The sequence below is a fragment of the Leptonotus elevatus genome, chromosome 16 (assembly GCF_054856555.1).
Source record: "Leptonotus elevatus isolate MCC_2025b chromosome 16, RoL_Lele_1.0, whole genome shotgun sequence".
Classification (NCBI taxonomy): Eukaryota; Metazoa; Chordata; class Actinopteri; order Syngnathiformes; family Syngnathidae; genus Leptonotus; species Leptonotus elevatus.
Genome location: NC_141254.1, coordinates 6,621,019 through 6,642,560, shown reverse-complemented (window position 1 = coordinate 6,642,560; position 21,542 = coordinate 6,621,019). Strand labels below are relative to the sequence as shown.

Here is a 21,542-nt window from a genome sequence, read left to right as displayed (position 1 = left end):
AATTTCATTGACCATGATTGAGTTCAGTAATAAGTAATTTACTAGATTTTGTGGGCCATTATTATCAATTTTGTTGGATATAGTAATCCCTTTTCTTGGCCATAATCATAGATTTCATTGGTCATTTTTAGCAATTTTCTTTGAGCATAATAATTGATTTCTTTGGGCATAATCCCAGGTTTCCTTAGGTATGGTTATTAATTTTGTTGGGCATTGTCATAATTTTTTGTTCTACGTGATTATAAGTTGCTTTGGTGTAATCCAAGATTTTTATCGGGTACAATCATCAAACTAAATGGATGTAAGATTGATTTCATGGGCATGATTATTGATTTCCTTGGGCATAATTGCAGATTTTGTTTGACATAATCATCTCCATCCAAGCCAGTTCAATGACCCGTGAGTTGTTACCTCATCACCCCGAGGAGCTTCCACGCGCCGTCCCTATTAGATAATTTCCCGCCGTCAGTTGCATGTTCATCTTCGACACCTTTAAGATGGGCCGAATTTTCCACTTCCTCCTTGCCGCTGTCCCAAATTTGCTCCCCCCTGCCGAGAGACATATGTTGTGATAGACATGGCGTGAAGGATTGTTGCCGCCCAGTGGGCTCCGGCTTCAAAGTAGACAGCAGCAGGCAGTGGTGGAGTTGGAGATGTATCATCTCTTTAGTTTTTTCCCTGCCTTTTTTTATTTTTTATAATGATGTCCTCTCTGCCTTTGCAGAGCCTTTTCTTTATTTTCTTTCTTGGAAGTCGTTACTTCAAATCCAGTACACAAGGATCAAGAGGCGCGCTGTTTACTGGCCCCTGAAAACGCGATTGCAGCGGGTAGAATGAATTCCGAAGATGCGAAAAAATAATTGGAGCTTACTTGATAACTTTCTCGCTGCAAAAGCATGGATTGACATTTAACTGTCCAAGAATGATCACACTTTACCTATAAATAGAAGGGTACAAAGTCAACCCGACAATTTTCTGGCTTTGGAGGTAGCATCATACAGGGATGTGATTTTTCCGCTAATTTGCGGAATTCCGCTTTTTTTATCTCCAAAAATAAAATGTTACAATTTTTTAAGTGGTAAAAAATCCGATTTCGTCTCTCGACAGCATTCCATTTTAGTGTTTCCGTAACTGAAATGAAACGGATCTTGCGATTGGCTGAAGTCTCCGTGTTGACCAATAAACGCGCTTGTTATAAAGGCATAGGCGTATGCCATTGTTTGTTGACCAATAAACGCGCTTGTTATAAAGGCATAGGAGTATGCCATTGTTCATTTTTCAGACGTTTTTGCCGGGTGTTTAAAGAAAGATGTCCGTGATCGAACGCAAAGATGCTGCGCGAGTTAAGGAAATTGACAAGATCGTAAAAAACAAGTTTCGATGGGACTGGTTAGAGAAGGATATATCTACAAATGTTGGAAAGAAGACTGTGACGAATTTGTTCAGTGACTTTATTCGGAAGATCGATCGTGCCGGGAAAGCGCTTTGCATTTGGTGCCATGATACCATTGACTATGGTGGGAGAGGTTTCAAAGCTCTTGAAAGTCACGCAAAGAGCAAAAAACACGTGAAAGAACTCCAGTCAAGAACAACAAATTATTCCATCGCTGGAAGTTTCGGTGCCCAAACGAAAACTCCAAAACTTTACGGCCTCCATCCCTTATTGACATCACAATCGGAAGCGGTAATAGAGAGACGTGATCCACCCCAACAACCTGTACCAGTTGCTGACAGAGTCGTGAATTTTGAGGTCAGTGGTAAACTTTTCAAATTAATCGAAATCAAATTTTCGAAAATATTATAACGTAATAAAAATGGCCATAAATATTTAACATGGTTAATCATTGACACAAACTCAAATGAATGCTGCATGTTTGCACTTTTCAGGTTTCAATATGTTGACTGTCTTGATGTATGCAGTTACAGAGATGATCTTAGTCAATCATGCATTCGACGAATGCATGATTGTGTTTTTACCAGAGCTTGCTGCATGAGGTATTTTATGTTTTTGTTATGCATTATGTATTAAATTAAGAATGATTGATTAAATGATTTATTGCATGGTAAATATATATGATGATATTCTCAGTGAAGCAAAGGCAGTCCAATGTTTTTGAATGTGACTGATTTTGAGTCGACTAAAACTGCAATTTTATATGGGATAGTTTTATATACATTGAAAATTTATGCTGTTGTTTTGTCTATTTCTTTGTCATCTGAGTGCATTGAAAGTACTTAAAAACACGGAAAACCCATGAGCTCTGGACCTAGCTGAGTGCCCGCGGCCCCCAGACCCCCGGCTAAATTTTCAGATAATTTCACTTTGGTCAAATCACATCCCTGATCATAGCTGTAGCAGATACATCCCATGTTCCTGCTAAAACACCAACACCGTTTCTGTAAAATCATTACCGATACGGAATGGCTTCAACAAAGTCCAGCCAGTAATTTTCCGCTTTTGGTGTTGGTAACAGAGGTGAGATGGGACCTGTTGCCCCCTTTTCACTACCTCTAAAATCCGTGTTTTGTTTTATCTCTTGTATAAACACCCCCAACGCAGAATGAATGGAACAAGGTCAGTTTAGCAACTCTCTGCCTACGGCGGTAATAGAGTAATAGAGATAAGATGGCACCTATTGCTCCACTGCCTCTAAATTTTTTTATTTCCCCACCTTTTTCCTGTGTTGTTATTCCGCATAAACATCACTGGACTTGCTAACTTTCTGCTTTTGATGGAAGTGACAGATGTGATGGCACCTGGAACCCTTTTATACTACCGTAATTTTACCGGCTTTTCCCTTCTTCTTTTTTTACTGTTTTATATAAATGCCATTGACACAGATTGGGTGGAACAAAGTCAACCCGGCAACAACTTTACGCTTTTTAGGTGGTAGTAACAAAGGAAAGTAGAGCTGTCAAAATTAATCGATTTATCGACACGTAATCGATTATCAAATTAATCAACAGCTATTTTAATAATCGAGTAATCGTTCGGAGCAATTTTTTTATTTTAATTTGTCCAAATCCTCTGATTTCAACATAACAGTAATTGTTCACTGATTTCTGTAGTCCTTGATGAAAGAAGACTTTACTTTGGAAAACAATGACTGAACCAGTAACAAAGTACAACACATCAATCCCCCTTTTTAGTAATCAATGTACGAAAACAAAGTACGAAATAAGCACCAATCACTGGTTGATCAACAGTAATTAGGGGTGGGGGGGTGCTTTTGTAATACACTTTACTGCAAAATTAAAATGAATCCGATTCGTTGATCATATAATCGATAGATTAATCAATTCTAAAAACATTCCAGCACTAGAGGTAAGATGGCAGCTGTAGCCTCTCTGCCTCTAAAAGTTGTCCATTTTCCCCATTTTGCTTTGATGAAGTTGACCCTGCAATTTTCCGCCATCGGAGGTCGTCACTAAGCCAGGATGATATAGGGCCTCTAAAAGCCGGCTTTTTCCAGATTACCTCTTTTTGCACCCCCAAAAGCCATAATTCCTCCACCTTTTTACCGATTCACTGTTCTGTATAAATGCCAGCAAGACGGAATCGGACAGGCAAAGTCAACCTAGAAATTGTCTGCGTTATAAGGTAGTATCAAAGCCTGAATGATGACCCTATTCACACTTGTTTTAAAGCTGGACTTCCAGAGGGACGCCACCCACGCCCCCCACTAGCCCACCCTTCAACCCCACCCCCGCCCTCAGCTCCTTTGACATGTTATCACCATTATGAGCAACCGCGGTTGTATAACCTCCCCGCCACCCGTAGCCACCCACATAGTGAAACTTGGCTACTCACAGCACCCATGTGGGGAAAAAAAACACTTCTTCTTTCATCTTTGCTTCTTCTTTGTGCATCTCGGGGGAGAAGTGGGCTCCAGATTGGAGGTATCTGCCTGCCTGCCTGCCTGCCTGCCTGCCTGCCTGCCTGCCGCCGCCGGAAGGGAAGGTTGTTATGTTACACTGATTTAAATGAGAATAATTCCAAGCACACTCCCGCCAACGGATGGCTCCCAGCCCGAGTGGGACGCATTTGTCACGGACATTTTGTCAACGCCCTCCAAGGTGTCAATTCCAGCATTTTATTTTTGCATTCTCGTTTAATAAAATATGGGTAGTTTGAAATAAGCATTTGAATTAGAATCAGAATAGATTTACCGTATTACAAGGTGCAATGAAATTAAAGACAGTTGCAACCATTCAAGAGACTTAAAAAAACTCAACAAACAGATGAATACAGAGCAAAGATTACAAACATTACAGCCCATGATCATTAAGCAGGCGTTCGCAGCAACAAAAAAATAAAATCTCCCGCCACCTCCCAACAGACGGGAGAGTTTGGAAGGGAGGCCAACGAAAAGACATTGATGATTTGGTTGAATTGATGATTAGAAAAGCGGTGTCGTTGCCAAGTCCTCAACAGAATTTCTTTAGGCCAAATCTTGTTTTGTTGGGCATAATCATGGATTTTTTTGACCATAATTTTAGATTAGTCATCAATTTTTGGGGGCAAAGTTATTTTGTTGAGTGCAGTGCAATATTTGTTTGGGCATTAATATTGATTTGGTTTAACGTAATCGTAGATGTTGTTCAGCATAATCATCATAGATTTCTTTTGGCAAGGGCATTGATTTCTTTGGGCAAAAATCATTGATTCCGCAGTGCATAATCATACATTACGTTGGGCATGATCTGATTTTATTGGATGTTATCATAGATTTAATCATATTATTAATTTGCCATGGTTAGATTTCATTTGGTCATACTCTTTGATTTCATTGAGCATAAGCAATAGCAATTTCATAGGCTCAGTTTAGCCTTAATCTTAATAATGAGGACAAGCGGTATAGAAAATTTATGGGATTCGTCAAAATTTTGGTTTTTATTCGGAACAATTTATGATTCAAAGATTTCTTTGGGTAAAATCAGATTTTGTTGGGCATAATAAAAAATTTTTTTGCCATTCTCAGTAATTCCTGTCAATTTCCGAAATGTTGGTGCCAGTTGTTAGGAAACGCCTCCAGGAAAGCATGCTTAATTCCCCCCTACGGCTGTGCCAAAATCACAAACGACAATCCCCGCATTCCACCCCACTCCATCCCGTCGCATCCTACAAACCCCTCACCCAGCTACAACCCGACGTGTCATTCAACATGCGCAACCTGCCTGTGCCTTGGAAAGCTACGAGCCTAATTCTATTTGCATTCACCCTTTAATCCCCCGACATCCAGATTGCCAGATCAAAGTGTGCCCATGTGCATTATGGAGACGAATCATTTTCAGGAGAAAAATGATCTGAATGCAAAACAGCTGTTTGGGGAAGAGGGGATTATCTGAATGTTTTTTTAAGATGATCTTTTACACAGTACTATATATATATATATATATATATATATATATATATATATATATATATATATATATATATATATATATATATATATATATATATATAGATTAGGGCTGGGACAAAATATCGTTTGCCAATATATCACAGTATCGATCCCTTAAGTGGTATCGCGATACTTCATTGATACCATACACTGTCGTGCAGCGTGGCTGCATTACAAGTAGCCAGCAATATGTTAATCTGCTAATCCCAGAAGGGGGAGCGGCATTGCGCCACCAAAGTTTAGAGGCAACTCAAAAAAGAGATGAACAAGAGTGTAGCCTACTAGCTATTAGCTAATTGGTTCGCCTTGGACCGGGAACAACCAAAGACGAACGGCGCTTTTCCTTCTTCACTCGCCGCTACCTCTACTGGTTAGTTGTTGTTTTTTTGACACTATTGTAAGTGTACAAAAATACACATTTTCATTCATACGTAGATTTTTAGTGCATTATTTATTTGACTTTTTACTATTTATTGTTTTGTATTGTATTTTTTAAATCATCTTAAACCAGTTTTTATCCTTTAATCTTGTTATTTCATTGTATTTGTTCTTATCACTTAATATACGTACATTTATATTGCATTTATTTTATAGCTTTAATATTTAGTTGTATTTGAGCAAATATGCAAAAATACATAAATGTATTTCTTACTTTGTTATTTGAATTATTTTAAAATATCTGAAATATGCAAATAGATATAAACATTCTCTATATATCAAGGGTTCATTTATGTTTCAGGGGCCCGAGTTAACATGAATGTTTTATTCCAATCAAATATAGTCAAATGTATGTACATGTTTGATTATATTTTAACACAGTTGCAGTTGCTTATATTTGCAACGGCGATGACTTGCAGCCTCCGGCAGTATGTCATGCATATGCATAGCAACCATACAGTATATAAAGCTGTTATGCTAATAGGGTGACTGGCAGACGCTCGCGGTTACCAGGGTAACGTCACGTTTCTCTGTAGTTTCACCGATCCTTGCTCTAATTCGCTTATTAAATGAAAAATAATTTAAAATATATATATATTGTTACCAAGCAACAAGCGCAAGTTGTCTGACTGTGAATTCTTGATAATATTAGCACCTGATTTGCTTCAGGAAATTGCTTGATGCCCGCATGTCTCCTGCTCAAAGTGCAAATTGAATTCGTAGCGAGAGGCGTGAGCCTTTAACCAACGGTTAGTTTTTATAAGCTCACTAATAGTGGTACAGTAGCTATCGGGGATAGGTCGGATCGCTATAAATACTGTGGCACGTGTTCAGGTAGCTATAGGCAGACGGCGTGATGGCGTTTTAAATGTGTTACACTAGTTTGGGAAACTACTGGTACTAAATAATTGGGAATGGGGGAAATACTTTACATGACGTGATCGCAGCGTGCATGACATCACTCACATTTGCTACAAGCCGACAGTTTGTACGTTTGCGAGTAACAATTCCACAGCGGGTTGATGTACAATCAACATTAAATAACCAAAAAGGGTGGAAAAGTACAAATTTAAGTGAAAAATTAGTGGCGTGGGTAGGCATGGGCCGATATTAGACTCTGACAGTATGATAACCATACAATTATAGCTCTAACATGTCCTTTTTTGAAATATTTTGGTAAATAAAAACATCATATTTTCTATTGAACACAATCTGTTTAATTTTTCAACGTAATATTGAATATTTGGGAAGCCCAAATAAATGATAAATGTTATTATTCTTGTGTCCTGTGACTAGTGAGCTATTTTTAGAACAGACCAATGAGCTACTCATGTTGTCATTGGGGCTAACTAATACCTGGCAACATTTTGTATTTATTTATTTTCAAAGAGGCGGCTCATTTACTCAGCCAACGATATTTTGCCGTGCCTGCTTAGGCATCCCCAAAGGTCATTACCGGGGTCAGCCAGAATTAGCGTTTATTAAAACCTTTTTTTAAATCATGGTAAACTCTCAAACCAGTAAACAGCCCGTGCCTCGGTGTGCGTTGTAGGTAGATTGAATAGGAATGATAGTTGTAGGTAGACTGTATAGGTCGTGTTGTAGATACTTTGTCTAGGTCAAGTTGTAGCTGGTATATGTAGCGTTGATTGTTTGGGATGGATAGCTGGTATAGGTAGGATAGTTGTAAATACATGGTAGAGAAAAAGGTAGTTTATAGTAGATAGTGTAGTTAGGGTAGTTGTAGGCAGATAATGTATGTTGCAGATATGTGGTATAGGTTTCTTCGTATTTAGCAGCGATGCATTGCGACGTAAAAAAAATCCCCTCAACAAATCAAGCAGTCTCATTAATTCATAAAATGGAACACCAGGTCTCAGCGCGCATACTCAATGTGTTGACATCTGTGCCGTACGCTCTAAAAACAGCCTTAACCTTTTAGCACAAGAAACCACAGCGATGCATCATCGCCGTTCACCTTTGCATGCGCTCTCTCTCCAGAGGAAGCCCTCCCATGCGTGAAAACGCCGGCGGCAGCGGCGCATCGCACTACGGGGGCCGTGGAAAACACCTTAAGTGGCCAGGTGACCGCCGAATGAGTCACATTTGTGGCATATGTGGAGTAAGGACCTGGGGGGGAACAAGTTTTCTGGACCTAGCTGCAGACTGAAAATGTTGCGTGAGAGCTAAATGTCGCGGCGGCAGTTGCGGAAGCTCGTAAACCGCCGGACTTGCGCTGAATTTGACATCGGGCGACGGGATGTTCTTCCGGCTGGTCGCTCCTGCGTTTGTGCGACGTCCAGCCTGTCGCTGTCGTCGCTAATATCCACACGCTTTGCGCACACATACACGAGCTCACAAAAGTGAGTACACCCCTCGCGTTTCTATAAATGTTTTATTATATCTTTTCATGGGACAGCACTGAAGAATCTACATTTTACTAGAATGTAAAGTAGGAAGTGCACAGCTTGTAAGTTTACTGTGCCCCTTAAAATAACTCAACACACAGCTATTAATGTCTAAACAGTTGGCAACAAAAGTGAGTACACCCATTAGTGAAACTGTCCAGAGTGGGCCTTCTTAGCCTTTGTCATGTGAGTCTTTAACTCATTCATTTGCAGCCATTTTCGCTGAAGCTGTTTTACTGGATTTCGATTGATTTTGCAAGGCCCACAGAATATTGTGTTCTATTGCTATAAAAATATGGAACCTACCAAAAGAAAGCTTAGTCTCTTCTTTCATCAGGAAAAAAAGGTATATTTGTATCTGTTTCCGTTTTGCAGCAATTAGCATTAAAATAATAGCTAAGTTTCATCAAATACATTTAAAACTGTGGGTAAATGAGCTTTTTGCAACATGGCCATGGTTGATCTCTTATACTCTTCTGCCACCGACTGGTCATTTTTGTAATAACTACCATTGCTTCAACGATTCTCTACAGTTCAGAGGCTGTATCAAAGCCTTCTGTACTGTACGTTCTAGCATAAAAAAAATTATAAATACGTCTTTGCTAGCATGGTCATATTCAAAATAGAACGTATTTATACGTTTTTGGGAGCAAATGAGTTAATATTATGAATTATCAGTTGTGAATAGGAAGCGGGTTGTGTTCATTTTGTCAGTTTCTCCTGGCTTGTTGTTTCGAAAGCAATTATCTCTGTCGTCAAATGTCTCCTCATTTTTTATCTGTACCATAACCCTTTCCAATCCTACCCCGCCCTCCACCAGAAAAAAAACAACTCCCCCCCAAGCCGCCAAACACGCTTGTAGTAATTCACTTAGCAAGCAAAGCGCCGTGATGGACGGGTTACCCCCACCGCCCGAGGTGGAATGGAAACTCACTCCATTGCACTTGATTGCCGTCGCCAGCTGCGAGTAAACACAAGCCAAACATATCTTTGAGTGTCGTCTGTAAAGTACACGTGTCGAGCGCCGCAATTTTAACTAGTCATTTTCTCTGATTTTCAACACTTTCAACACGGAAAGTGGGAGGTGAAGTTGACCTGCTGATTATCTTCCTTTGGAAGTAGCAACAGAGAAGCGATAGAAAACGGCTTGTAAAAGTAAAATATTCCCAAATTCTCCCATATTGCAGTTCTGTATAAACACCAATGATATAAAACGGAGGGGACAAAGTCAACCCTGACATATGCTAGCATCAGGTTAGCTTATTTCTAACAATTTAACTCCGGAACCACTGACACAAAGGTGAAGGTAGTAAACGACAGAGCTGTATCTTTGTATGTACACAAATCAGACAATGAAAAATATGGTGGCATGCGTACAAACAAGCCTGCCAACATGTGAAGCTTGTTTACAAAAGTAAAGTAGTCCAGTCCAGGCACTTATTTCAGTGCCCCTGACAGGAAAGTATAGCGATGGTACGTGCGCCTCCACATGCTTCCCACTTTGAATCCATTTGTAATATTTGTTTCATTTATTCATGTGCCTGTTTGCACAACACATGTATCCATTCGACTTTATACACGGAAAAATATTTGTGTCATGCAATGTTTTCAGATATACAGGACAAAAACATGAATTGGGTTTATGATTAAGGCCGCCGAACTAGCAGCTAGATGCTAAAGTAGCAGTCTACATCTTCACTAAATCAAACTCGAACACCTGTCAGAGAAAATCTTTAGCATGTTTCGCTATAAAATTGTCCTAACTCTATTAAAGCTACTTAGCTAGCGGCTACACGCTAACGTAGCAGTCTCCATCCACAATCCGTGCTCCATCTAATCAAACAGATGGACTCTCACAAGTTGATGATTTCCCCCCAAAATTCCCAGCATGTTTTTCGCCAAAAAACATTTGTTAAACTCCAAATTGCACAACTTCTGAGGCGTTTAAGGACCTGCTGTCAAAATCCAGACCATCCGGTTCTGTGATTCTAGCCGTTTGTTCAGAATCTGACGCAGAAATCCAATCATTCCCCACCCAGCATTTCTGTGACAGGCGACAAGTAGACGCAGTAAAATAGTCATTAGCAGACGAGTGCCATCTGCCCCAATGCCGCCAACGCTTCGAGTACATCAAGAACCTTTTGGCAGGCTTCGTGCGTCCCGTACATCTGTTGTTCCATTTTCAAGTCTTTTATGAAGATGGCCTCACATTTCATGGGGGATCGTAGCGAGCATTAATGTTGCACCAGCCAGTTGGTGCGGCCTATAAACAAACAAATAATTGTGCCGTCTTTCGTTGACGCGATGGCTATTTCGACTATCTTTGTTTTTCCCGACTGGGAAAAGCCATTTTGATTCTTTGATTTGTCCGAATTAAAAACAATCCAATTGCTTTTCTGTAGTGCCTGTAATTCCTTTAGCGGGACATTTGTGGCAGTCTACGTCTTTACTTTGGCGCGCCATTCGCAGAAGATCCTAATCATTGTTGTTGGTTCACAACTAGCTAAAATCTGCTCTTAAAAGGCCATATTTTTACATGCGCCTAAGTCAGAAAAGGTTCAGCTGCGACGCAAGCACAACCAGGAGAATATCATCCACAGTGAGAAAATAGAGTCCTATTAAAGCTAATGAGCTAACCACTAAAAGCTAACATAGCTTTGTCTACGTAATCTACATATTCCCTCGGATGGATTCAGATCAATGTTGTTTATCCACCGTGTTTGTTGTAAACACTTTCCTTTTTCTTCCGCAGGCTTTTCACCTTGCCCGTCACGTTTTGTATGAAGGCGGGCGAATGTGATATTCCATTGATTTTTTCCCAAAAGTGCTTCAGCTGGTGTATATTCGCTTGAAATTAATCCGTCGTGGTGGTTTTGCAAAAAGGCAACATGATGAAAATGGCAAAGAGGATGGAGGAATTGTAGAAATTGCTGGAAAAAAAAAAACAGCTTCAACTTTGTAAAGTTAAAAAAAAACGCTAACGGTCGGTGGTGTACAATTTATGGCAATTGGTGGTCAGGGAGCACAAGCCGTCCGCCTTCTGATTGTTCCGCCTCTTGAATCGAGAGGCTCGAGTGGCGAAAAGAGGGAGAGAGCAAGATGCATATTAATAAAAAGTAACAAGAAAACGTGGAAAGGGAGAAACAGGTACCCTTGGCTGGCAAGCTGTCAATTTTGTTACCGGGCAACCCAAAGAATGTGCAAACTATCCACCGATGCTTGCTGTGATTAGAAATGGAAAACCTGTTGTTCATTCCTCATAATGGAATTGGCAGGCTGGATGTAAAAGAAGAAGGGTGGGGGCACCTAGAACAAAGCCTTGTGGAACACCAAAAACAAACGTCTTAAGTATGACTACACCTGGAATGTGTCATAGAAAGTGCAAAATCGGTCAAATTTGTTGTGGCGTGTTTTTGTCACATCAATATTTTTGGGAGTGGAATTAAACAACGTATCTTCAAAAAGAAGTAAAAAAAAAAAAACTATCTTATCATGCAAATAAACTGCAGTGATGCCAACTTTGTCGCTATATCTATCGTGTATCCCTCGAGCAGCACTTTCGCGCCCCACCAAGTGACTCGTGACAAATTTAGCAACTTTTTTTTTTTGGACATTTACTACTCAAGTCCCTCCTTTTGTCTCATGGCTCATAAAGCAATTAGCATCTAGGTCATTTGATAATCGGCATTCCCGATAAACACTTTATAGACACCCGTTTTGGAGATAACCGTCTCGCACAATTTGCATGTTGATGCCCACAAGCCGCCCATGTACTGCTTTTTTGTTGTTGTTGATGATGTCCCTAATTGACTCAAGAGTAACGGCTGGCTGCCAAGCACTGGGAGAGAGATTCATTTGTTACGGTTCGTGGTAGCGAGCGCCATCTTTTCTGGGCTCGCCTTTCCCTGCAATTGCCGTTTGAGCTAAGTGATCATTTTGTCGACGCTAAGGAAGATCTTTATTTTATTTTTTTGTGCAAACGTTCCCCCAGTAACATTTAAATACAACTGCGCCACTTTGCACGCTTAGCCAATTTTCTCCCAGAGTCATTTACGGTAAGCAGAGTTGGCGGCTCATAAAAGGACACGGGCGGGGAATACAGACAGGGAACTTTCCATCGGGGTTCTCCGCACTGGCTGGTTTATTTAGTCATTTCCTCTGTTTGCATTCCGGGAATTTGATATGTTCTGTTAAATATGCTGCAGAAATGTCACAGAAGAAGATATATTTGCATTTTAATGGATTTTTCTTTTGCTTTTGACAACACCTTTTTCATCAGATTTCCGACAAAAATGAAGGCACAGTTAGACTTGTGGAGTAGACTTCTACGTTAGCTTCTTGCGCTAGCTGGCTTCTGGTTATTCACATTTACAATTTTTTTTTAGTATTTTTTTTAAATATATTTTTACATTTTTATTATTATATTTAAAATAATTTTTGTAATTTTTTAAATTTTTTATTATGAAATAATTAGAACTTGTTGATGTTAAAGTTTTCTAATCGTTAATTTGTGTTTTTTCTTTTTTCTTTCTTTTTTTGTCTTTTATGCCTGGTGTGTCGTTATAGATTGCCTTGTGTTTTTCACGTGGGACTCCCTCGCAAACGAGATGTTGTATCTCAGGGGGCGTACCCCCATGTTAATAAAAAAAAAATCCAAAACAAAATGGAGTTGAGGAATTACAGTTAACAAGTTGACACAAAATTTGTCAAATACATAGTCCATTGAGTCGGGCCCGACCGATTAATCGACCGATATTAGCTGTTTTAATTGACTGTTTTTTGCCTTTGTTCTCTCTGTAATTAAGTTAAACAAATACTACGAGACAAGGAAAAAGGAAAAAAAAAGAAAGTGAAAAAAGTTATTTCAAGTATTTGAGCTCAAGTTTAAGGCCATCGGCTGTGTGATCATTAACTTTGCATGGCAGAAGCTGTGGGCCATTCTTTTGTGATTTGTCATCTTCACTTTGAATGCATGTGTCCACTTATGTGTGTGTGCGCGGCATGACTTTTCTTACACTCCGTGTTGTGAGTGTCCCCAGAGAGAGCTAGTTTTACTCGGAGCGCTCCAATTTGAAAGAGAAGGTCCTCTGGGAAAAGAATGCGTGTGAAGCAGCGGAGTACATCAGGAATCAATGCCCCGCCCCCCTGTCTTTGAATTTCCTCCACAGTTCTTTGATCTCTCTCGTAGCCGTGAAACTCGGCTAAGGAGTGTTTTTCGCCGCCGTTTGTGAGTCAGCAGGATTACACGGGGGATGTGTTCGTGTATTTAAAAAAAAAAAGGCAACATGTTAAAATAGGCATTCCCAGCCAATTAATCAGTTGGGCCCTAACAACAATAACAACCTATGGTGTCCTGTTGTGAGTATATTTTATAATCTGTATTTGCAACTCTAGTCCACTTACGCGGCGGCGTAACAACTGCTGTCACGTCACGTTTGACCGAGCCCTCCAATTGTAACAACCTAAGATGTGAAGCGCAAGTCAGTGCGCCATATTGAAAGCCAACTGCTGTCCGCTCAACCATGCTCGGATTATTATTGTTATTACAACTGAACGTAGAGTCAAGGTTGCAGTGAGGCTGCTTGTTCTTTTTATTTGTACCCCCCCGCCCCCCTACCTCCCCATGCCGTCTTTCTTCCCCCTTCTGCACGTCTGAGCCCGACTGGCCTCATCAAATAAATTGGACGCTGGCGACTTGTCCGATTGTGGCTCGCCCGGAGAGTCTTACCGCTCGGAATAATAATTGATGTCCGAGAGCGAGCGTTCCGCACGGAATGCACGACTGGGGGGCAGGTGGGGGGGGGGGGGGGGGTGTTGCTAATCATGGTATAAAACAATTAAAATCGCCGTGATGCAACGGGATGACTGCGCTGAAGGTGCGGTAATCCGGCCGAGCGGCTTACTTAATTGGCGGCGCAATTCGCCGGCTTTCCGTGCGAGTTTGCGCTAAATGCTAGGCTAACTATAGCCAAATCCCTAACACATGGCTTAAGTCTCATTTGTTTTATTTACAGGAGCCAGGTGGAGGCACACAATCTGGCTTAACAGGCTGCGAAGGGTAGCACAAAATCAAAAATGTGAAAAGATATATAATTTTCTTGAAAAAAAGACTTCATTCTTGTAAGACTGCAATTTGTTCTCAGAAATATGACCCAAAAAAAGAACTTTTTGTTGAAAAATAATACGCAAGTGACCTTTTTCTCCTAAATTTACATCATCATTCCCGTGAAATATTATTTTTATTTTAAAGATTTAAATGAAACATCTTTATTTAAAATTTTTGATTTTTTTTTTAATTAAGCATACATAATTTTCATTGCCAGTTACCTTGAAAAAGTAACGCAGTTACTTTCCTGATTACTTGATTCGAAGTAATTTTAATCAGACTACTGTATCAGATACACACACACACCCGCATGTTAAAAAAATAAAAAAGGTCTAAATCTTATTTGTAGAAAAAAGCCTCTGTGGCGTTTGTCCAGGCCACTGTAAACCAAAGAGGAGAACTTTTGCAAGCGCTCCCGTCCCTGATGGATGGCGACATGAAAGTAAACAAACAAGATGTCAGCACTTAAATGTCCGAGAAGCACTCTTGGCATTAGCGCAACGGCTAAAATTGGATGCTAAAGTTTCTTCTTTTTTTTCATCCTGCCTGGGCCAAGGAAGAAGCTCCATTAGTTCCCTTGGCGGGACACTTTGCGCCACTGCCGACACGACAAATTTCATCCCGGCAGGATATGTATAATTCAAGCTAAGTGCACGTTCTTATTTGTCTTCAAGCTTTTTCGTGCGCGCCGACATGTCATTTGTTTTACTTTTGTAACGGGCCACTCGGGACCGAGCCCTTTTATGCGCTTTGACAAATAAACGCTGATTGCGGTACTCCGTTGTGGACTATTACAAAGATCCTGACGTCAACCACAGACAAAATGCTGCCGGCATTCGACAATTGCTAAAATAAAGCAATATGCACAGATTTAATTGTTTGTTATTTCATATTTGAGTTGAAGCAACCATATTTGAGCAAACCTTCCTCTTTATTCTGGAAAGATTGCAAATTGCTAATTTTCCAATAGTTTCTTGCGTAAAATAAGTATTTATTTTGTTTTTGATGATTTGGCTCAAACCCAACTGAGTGTCGGGGCGGGCAGGTGAAGTCCTCATCATCGTCCTCATCATCATCACTCATCGCTCATGAAAAATCATCCCGGCTCATTGAATGCGACCTTTGCTAACGACTGCACATAATTACTCCCCTCCCGGTAGTCCCGAAGGGGCGGTGGCTATTTTTAACCGCAATTTCCACTAGCGCCCTCCGAGATTAATTGGCAACAATGACGGAAACATTTCGTCTTTATCCCGCAGGTGTGACATTCTGCAACTTTGAGGTTTTCTGCTGACTTGCACCACCCCAAAGCAGGAGCTTCTTCCCCGCAGGGAAAATGCTTGTGTTTTGCTTAAAAAAAAAAAAAGGAAAGAAAATAGATGCATTGTGCTTGTGATAATTTGCCACCGTCAGAGGTGGGATCAGAACTGTAGCAGGTGGGATGCTTGCCGACTGTGTCGAAGGATATTCAACAGTCACGTCGATATCAAGTTGAAAAAATTATTTTATCCTTGTCAGATTAAGGCTTTTATTTTCAAAATAATACAACTTTTTCCTTGTAAGAATACTAACCGTATGCATTATTTATTAAATAGATTTTGATCTTTCTGATAAAATGTATTTATTTGAACAAAATGTCACTATTTTTGGGGGTTTCTTCTGTGACCCCCCCCCCCCATGTTAATTTAAAATTTTGACTGTTTTCCTTAAATTAATAAAAAAAAGAGTCTGTCACTCTTTTTTGTAGGACTGTGATATGCTCAAAAGTATTGAAGAAAATGATTTTTAAAAAAGATTGAAAATCAGCAGGTTTTTTTGCATCTGTATTGTAGAGAAAAATAAATACATTTACAACTTTGCAGAAAATGACTTTCGTAGAATAATGCATGTAATGAATTTATAATTCTTGTAAAATAATGTTGTTGTTTTTTAAAGTTTTCCTGTAAAAATTTAATAAATGTATTATTTTTTCTTTCTTGATTTTTTTCCCTCTTGCTTAACTGTCAAGTCCTCTGTAGTTCCTTTTTTGAAAAAAAAAAGTTCATTTTTTTTATGTCAGACACAGTTCCAGAAATATCCCACCCTCATCAACTTCTCTTTTGTATAATTTAATTTATACTTGTCCATTTGACAAGTGGCATGGAGTAAATTACATGCTTGTGTTGGTGAAAGTAACAAAAAAGTGCAGTTTTTACCTGCGGGAAATTGCGGCATTCATGATCACCCCCCTACTCCGCTTTGTTCCCGCCGCACCCCCCACTGGATCTCTTGTAAGGAAACTTTTATTTCCCTGATCTTGAGGTGGAACTTTTGTGAGTGATTATTGCAGCCGAGAGAACCATCAGCGTCCCAAAGGTGCTTGACTTCTTGGAGAAGGCCCCCATTTAATGGCTGTGCTCGGCTTTTGGATAAAGTGCTCCGAATTTTAAGTACTGCACTTCTTTGGCACCAAATGGACGCACACAACACTGTGGAGTGACCACGTTACAGTTGACTAGGAAAAAAATTGACATTTGTGACTAAATGTGTAGAAATTGATTTGTTACCAAGGCGGAGTGGGCTGTAAAAATAAGTGCTATAGATTCCTGGTACCTGAACATGAATGCCCACAACTTCGTGGAATGACCATGTCCGAGTGGGAAAACGGACTGTTATGGAGAAATGTGTAGACAGGGCAAGAAACAAGGTGGATTGGGCAGGACAAACAGAAGGCATAGCTCCAAAATATAAACATGGATGCATACAACATTGTGGAGCGACCACATGTCAAAGTTTACTGTAAAAAGTAAATATTTTCGATAAGATATGTAAACATGACGGCAAATGAGGCTGATTGGGCAGAACAAAGGAGCAGGGTTGTTGTGGAGTCGGAGTCTATTGGGAAAAGGGGGAATGTTATGTAGAAATGCATAGCAACCCTAAGAGGCGGGAAAGCTATTTGGTGTGTAAACATGTACGCACACAGCATTGTGGAGCGACCACATAGGAAGAAGCGACTGATGAAATATATATATATATTTTTAATCTTAGGACTGGACAGAACAAACAAACACAATTATGAATGCACACAACAGAGTGACCACATCTCCAAGTAAAAGAGACTGTAATGGAAAAATACGCAAAAAAATGTCAGGACTGGGCAAAGCATACATGCTCACAACAAGCAGTGAAGCGCACAACATTGTGGAGCGACCACAAGTCCAAGTTTACTGTAAAATGTGACTATTAAACAGAACTGTATAGAAACAACAATAAACAAGACAAATTGGGTAGAACAAATAAACTGTGTCGCTCCCTGGCACATAAAATGGCCGCTCACAACATTATGGAGTGACCACACACACTTGTCGAATGTTTGTTAAAGAGCGGGCGTGTTCATGCGAGGTCCGTGGGGTTTTCAAAGATGACTTCATTGTCTAGCGACTCGCATTTCTCCCTTGGAGAGACGTTATCGGAAAAAGGATCCTCTGCTGTCGTTCTGCTGGATCTTTTTATTATCAACATGAAATTAGAACCGAACTGTGAGCTCACTGTCGAGACGGACCCGCAATTTTACGCTGGAATGGGAATGAACGACGTAGAATTACAACTGAAACCTAGGAAAGAACATTTTTAATGTTACGTCAACAAATGAAACTAAAATTAGATTAAAACAAAAAATATATTTAAAAGTGTTTTTAAATTAAATACATAAAATACAATGCGTTTGTAAATTATATTTTACATTTATAATAATAATTATAAAATCTTTCAGATGATTGAATTGAAGTAAATTGTTTCAAATAAAATTCTCTTTTTGCCAATTAAAAGTGCACTAGCAACAGTTTTCTTCCCCTCTCACAACCACTGGCGATGCAAACATGTCGAACGTTGCGCTCGTGCGCTGCAGCCTGCCTGCATTTCCCAGGCGTCCGCATCACAGCTGCTTAATGTTCGACATCAGTCGGAAGCAGTTCTCATTAATCAGCGTTAACGCTCTTCGACGGGGAGTCGGATTCCATGCGGAGCTCCCGCGGGTCCCGCTGTTTCGCTCTCATTTAGTTAAACCAATGCCGGCTTGCAGAAAAGGCGGCATCTGATAAAAAAAAAAATAATAATTGAAGAAAAAAAATCCAACATATATGAGGTGATGAATATGCTGCGGTCTTTACAGGCTGCGGGTTAACAAAGGCCATGGACGGTAAACGAGGTTGTTTGTCGGCGGGGGGAGCGTGTCGCTGAATAAAGCGTAATTAACATATGCTAGCACAAGTATTTGCGTTGAGTAATCAAGCGGCAACTGGGTCACCTTGTTTAGCCTCTCTTCCTCACTTCAGTTTTTTTTCTAAGATGATATCAAACACTCGATGATTTGTTAAGCGTTACATATTTCCGTTTCATCTAATTGCCGTGCGTCCTCTCTAATGAGAAGGTGCAACAACAAGAAACAATCTTCTAATCGCTGCAACCAGTGACTGATGCTTACACCCAAAGTATTTAAGTCACATAAAAGAGGATTACTGAAACATCCAAAAAAATTATATCTTATTCATTCATCCACAGGAGAAAATATCACGTTTCACTTGATAATGAACAACCTTAAACAACAAACATTATTAAACTATCTTTGAAAAGTAGTCCAACGACTCTTGAGTGGGGCACTTGCTTAGCGGCTAGGTGCTAACAACAAACTGACCCCAACTAGGCGGGAAGATGAGTCAAGACAGCCGCCATGTCACTATGCGTGCCGGGAACAACTTCAAAATAAAAGCGTACAAAGGCATTGATGTTCATGTATTCTTTGGTAAGCTAAGATTGATTTTGAAGTTTGCCTTGTCATCACATGCTACTGTGTTTTGGGAAAAAAATCCTATACAGTTTTTTCAATCAAGGTCATCGAGGACTCGTTTTACTTAACCCAGCATCGTTTTGTGGCCAAGGGTAGAATCGTGGTCGGTTATTGTGCCTTTTGTAATCGCTTGTTGTGGCGGATGCCTCATGCTAAATTAGCGAGCTAACTTGGTAGATGGAAATACTTTCGGTGCATTACCGCCACCTAATGAATTGGAGTGCATATGACACCATTCCACGATTTATTAAGATTTTCGTAGTTGGAAACGGCTTCAGGGTGAAAGGTGACAGTTTCTGTATTTTTATTGCGGTCGTAGTATTTAAGTAGCTACAATAACAAAATATTTATACACTGTTACCTCTCACGACTGTTGGTAACACCTTGAATGTGTTAGCGATGCACGGGTGGTAAGCCGTCCTCCATTTAATCCCGCGCAAACGCGTTGGCGACACACTCTGACCCGAGAGCGGTCGCAGCCTTTTCCGCTCTCGTTTATCTCTCCCGCCGCCGTCTTCATTCATCTCACTTATTGATTCATCTGCGGAATTGCTTTGGCCGTGACGCCAAGGCGCGGAGGCGGGCGGCCGCGCATGGGAGGGGGCGCCGACCTCCGACCTAACCCATAAATCATTTCCTGTAATAAAATTGAACGGTCTCCTTTTTTCTCTGACTCTCTCTCCCTACCCCCGCAGGGTGAAAGCTAAGAAAGGGGTGAACCTGATCCAGACCAAGTCCAAGAACGCCCAATGGAAAGTGGACTGGGAGGTTCTGTCTGGCGCCAAGCATTCAATTACCACCATTGATGTCAACAAGAACAAAGCAGTCAAGCAAGGGTGAGTACATATTGTACTATAATAATACATCATTTTTAAAATAACATATTTTCTCATAATATTTGGACTTTTTTCTACAAATTGACGTCGTAACTTTGCAACAATGTAAATTTGCGAGAATATAGTTGTAGCATTACCAGAAAATAGATTATGCTTTCACTTAATTAACTTCACAACAACTTCATGGCAGGAATTGTTATTTTATTTTTAATGAAATGACGACTTAGTTATTGAAACTTCACAAAAATGTAAACCCCCAGGAATGTAGTCATAGTATTGCAGGAGTTATTTATGATTTACAATATTATCACAATTTAAGAACTGAGTAATGTCACAAGAAAAAAAGTCTTAATTTTACAGGAATAAAGTATTATATTATTTAAAAAAAAATATATATATATATATATATTGACAGTACAAACGTTTCCCCAAAAATCTTTTGCCATTTTTTCCCTTTATTTCAAAAGTTGAAGAGCATTTTCTTTCCGACAAAAGCCAGAAATCAATCCCTTAAACACATGCGTCATTCTGTTTTTTGTTGCCTTTGTTTTTCTGTTCCTCATTCGGGAGTCGAGTTCAACGACTGACAACGTGGCAAAGGCTCCTGACGTGAGCGCTTGTCAGAGAGCGGTAATTATGTCAGCGGCTTCTGGGAGAAAACTTGCCTCATCCATTATTTAGACGACAAGGCGAGAAAGGTGCCGCGACACCTGCCTTTGACATGGAACATGTGCAGAGACAAGTACACTAGAATAGCGCCTCTTCGTGTTATTATTTGTGTTGAAACCTCACGATGCCGATACCGCTGTGTTTCCATAAACGTTTTATGTTGGCAGCAGTTTGAACCAGGAATTGATTATATTTCATGGGAAATCCATTTTTAAATGTAGACTAAAACTAAAAATGTGATTATGATCAAACGTTACATTCCTAGTTTTTGAACATGTATAATAGGCAAATAAGAAGTTCCAGTATAGTAGCCCGAATACTACGAGATTTCATTATGCTTTTGCTCTTTTGCTGAGTTTTGGCATAATTAACAACAGCTCCGTCACTGCAACAAAGAACAATCATGAAAAATCAATTAGTTCTAAGCGGACATCAAAATATAGACGACATTTTCTAAGCACACCTTTGATCTTTGGCTGAATTTTTGCATAAATATAGAATGTGTCGCTCCATCACTTCAACAAAGAACAGCTGAGGAATCCATTGGTTCTAAATGAACATCAAAGGCAACATGTCCCGGAATTGATTCAAAACGCGTTCTCAGCATGTTGGACAGAATTCTGGTTATTATATATCAGTATTGCCTTTGATCTTTTGCTCAATTTCAGCATGGGTACTAGCAGCACTGTCACCTAAACAAAAAGACAAATATCTGAAAAATGCAAAAGAATGTAATAGGCTAGATACCCAGGCATTGGCTCAAGAGAGTTGGAGTCACAAGATTTGATTATTATCTTTGATCTTTAGCAGAATTTGATATCACAATGAATAGCAGCAGCACAAGCACTTCTT

The 21,542-nt window shown here is 39.9% G+C and overlaps 1 protein-coding gene across 3 annotated transcripts in view; it reads left to right on the top strand.

Moving 5' to 3' along the window:
- The window catches only part of tmem132e (transmembrane protein 132E), a 239,170-nt gene that overhangs the window by 180,256 nt on the left and 37,372 nt on the right, over window positions 1–21,542 (top strand). For all 3 annotated transcript variants that reach the window (XM_086098741.1, XM_086098742.1, XM_086098740.1), the window contains exon 3: window positions 19,881–20,021. In XM_086098741.1, coding sequence (XP_085954867.1) covers window positions 19,881–20,021 — 141 coding nt within the window. The remainder of the gene's footprint in view (window positions 1–19,880; window positions 20,022–21,542) is intronic.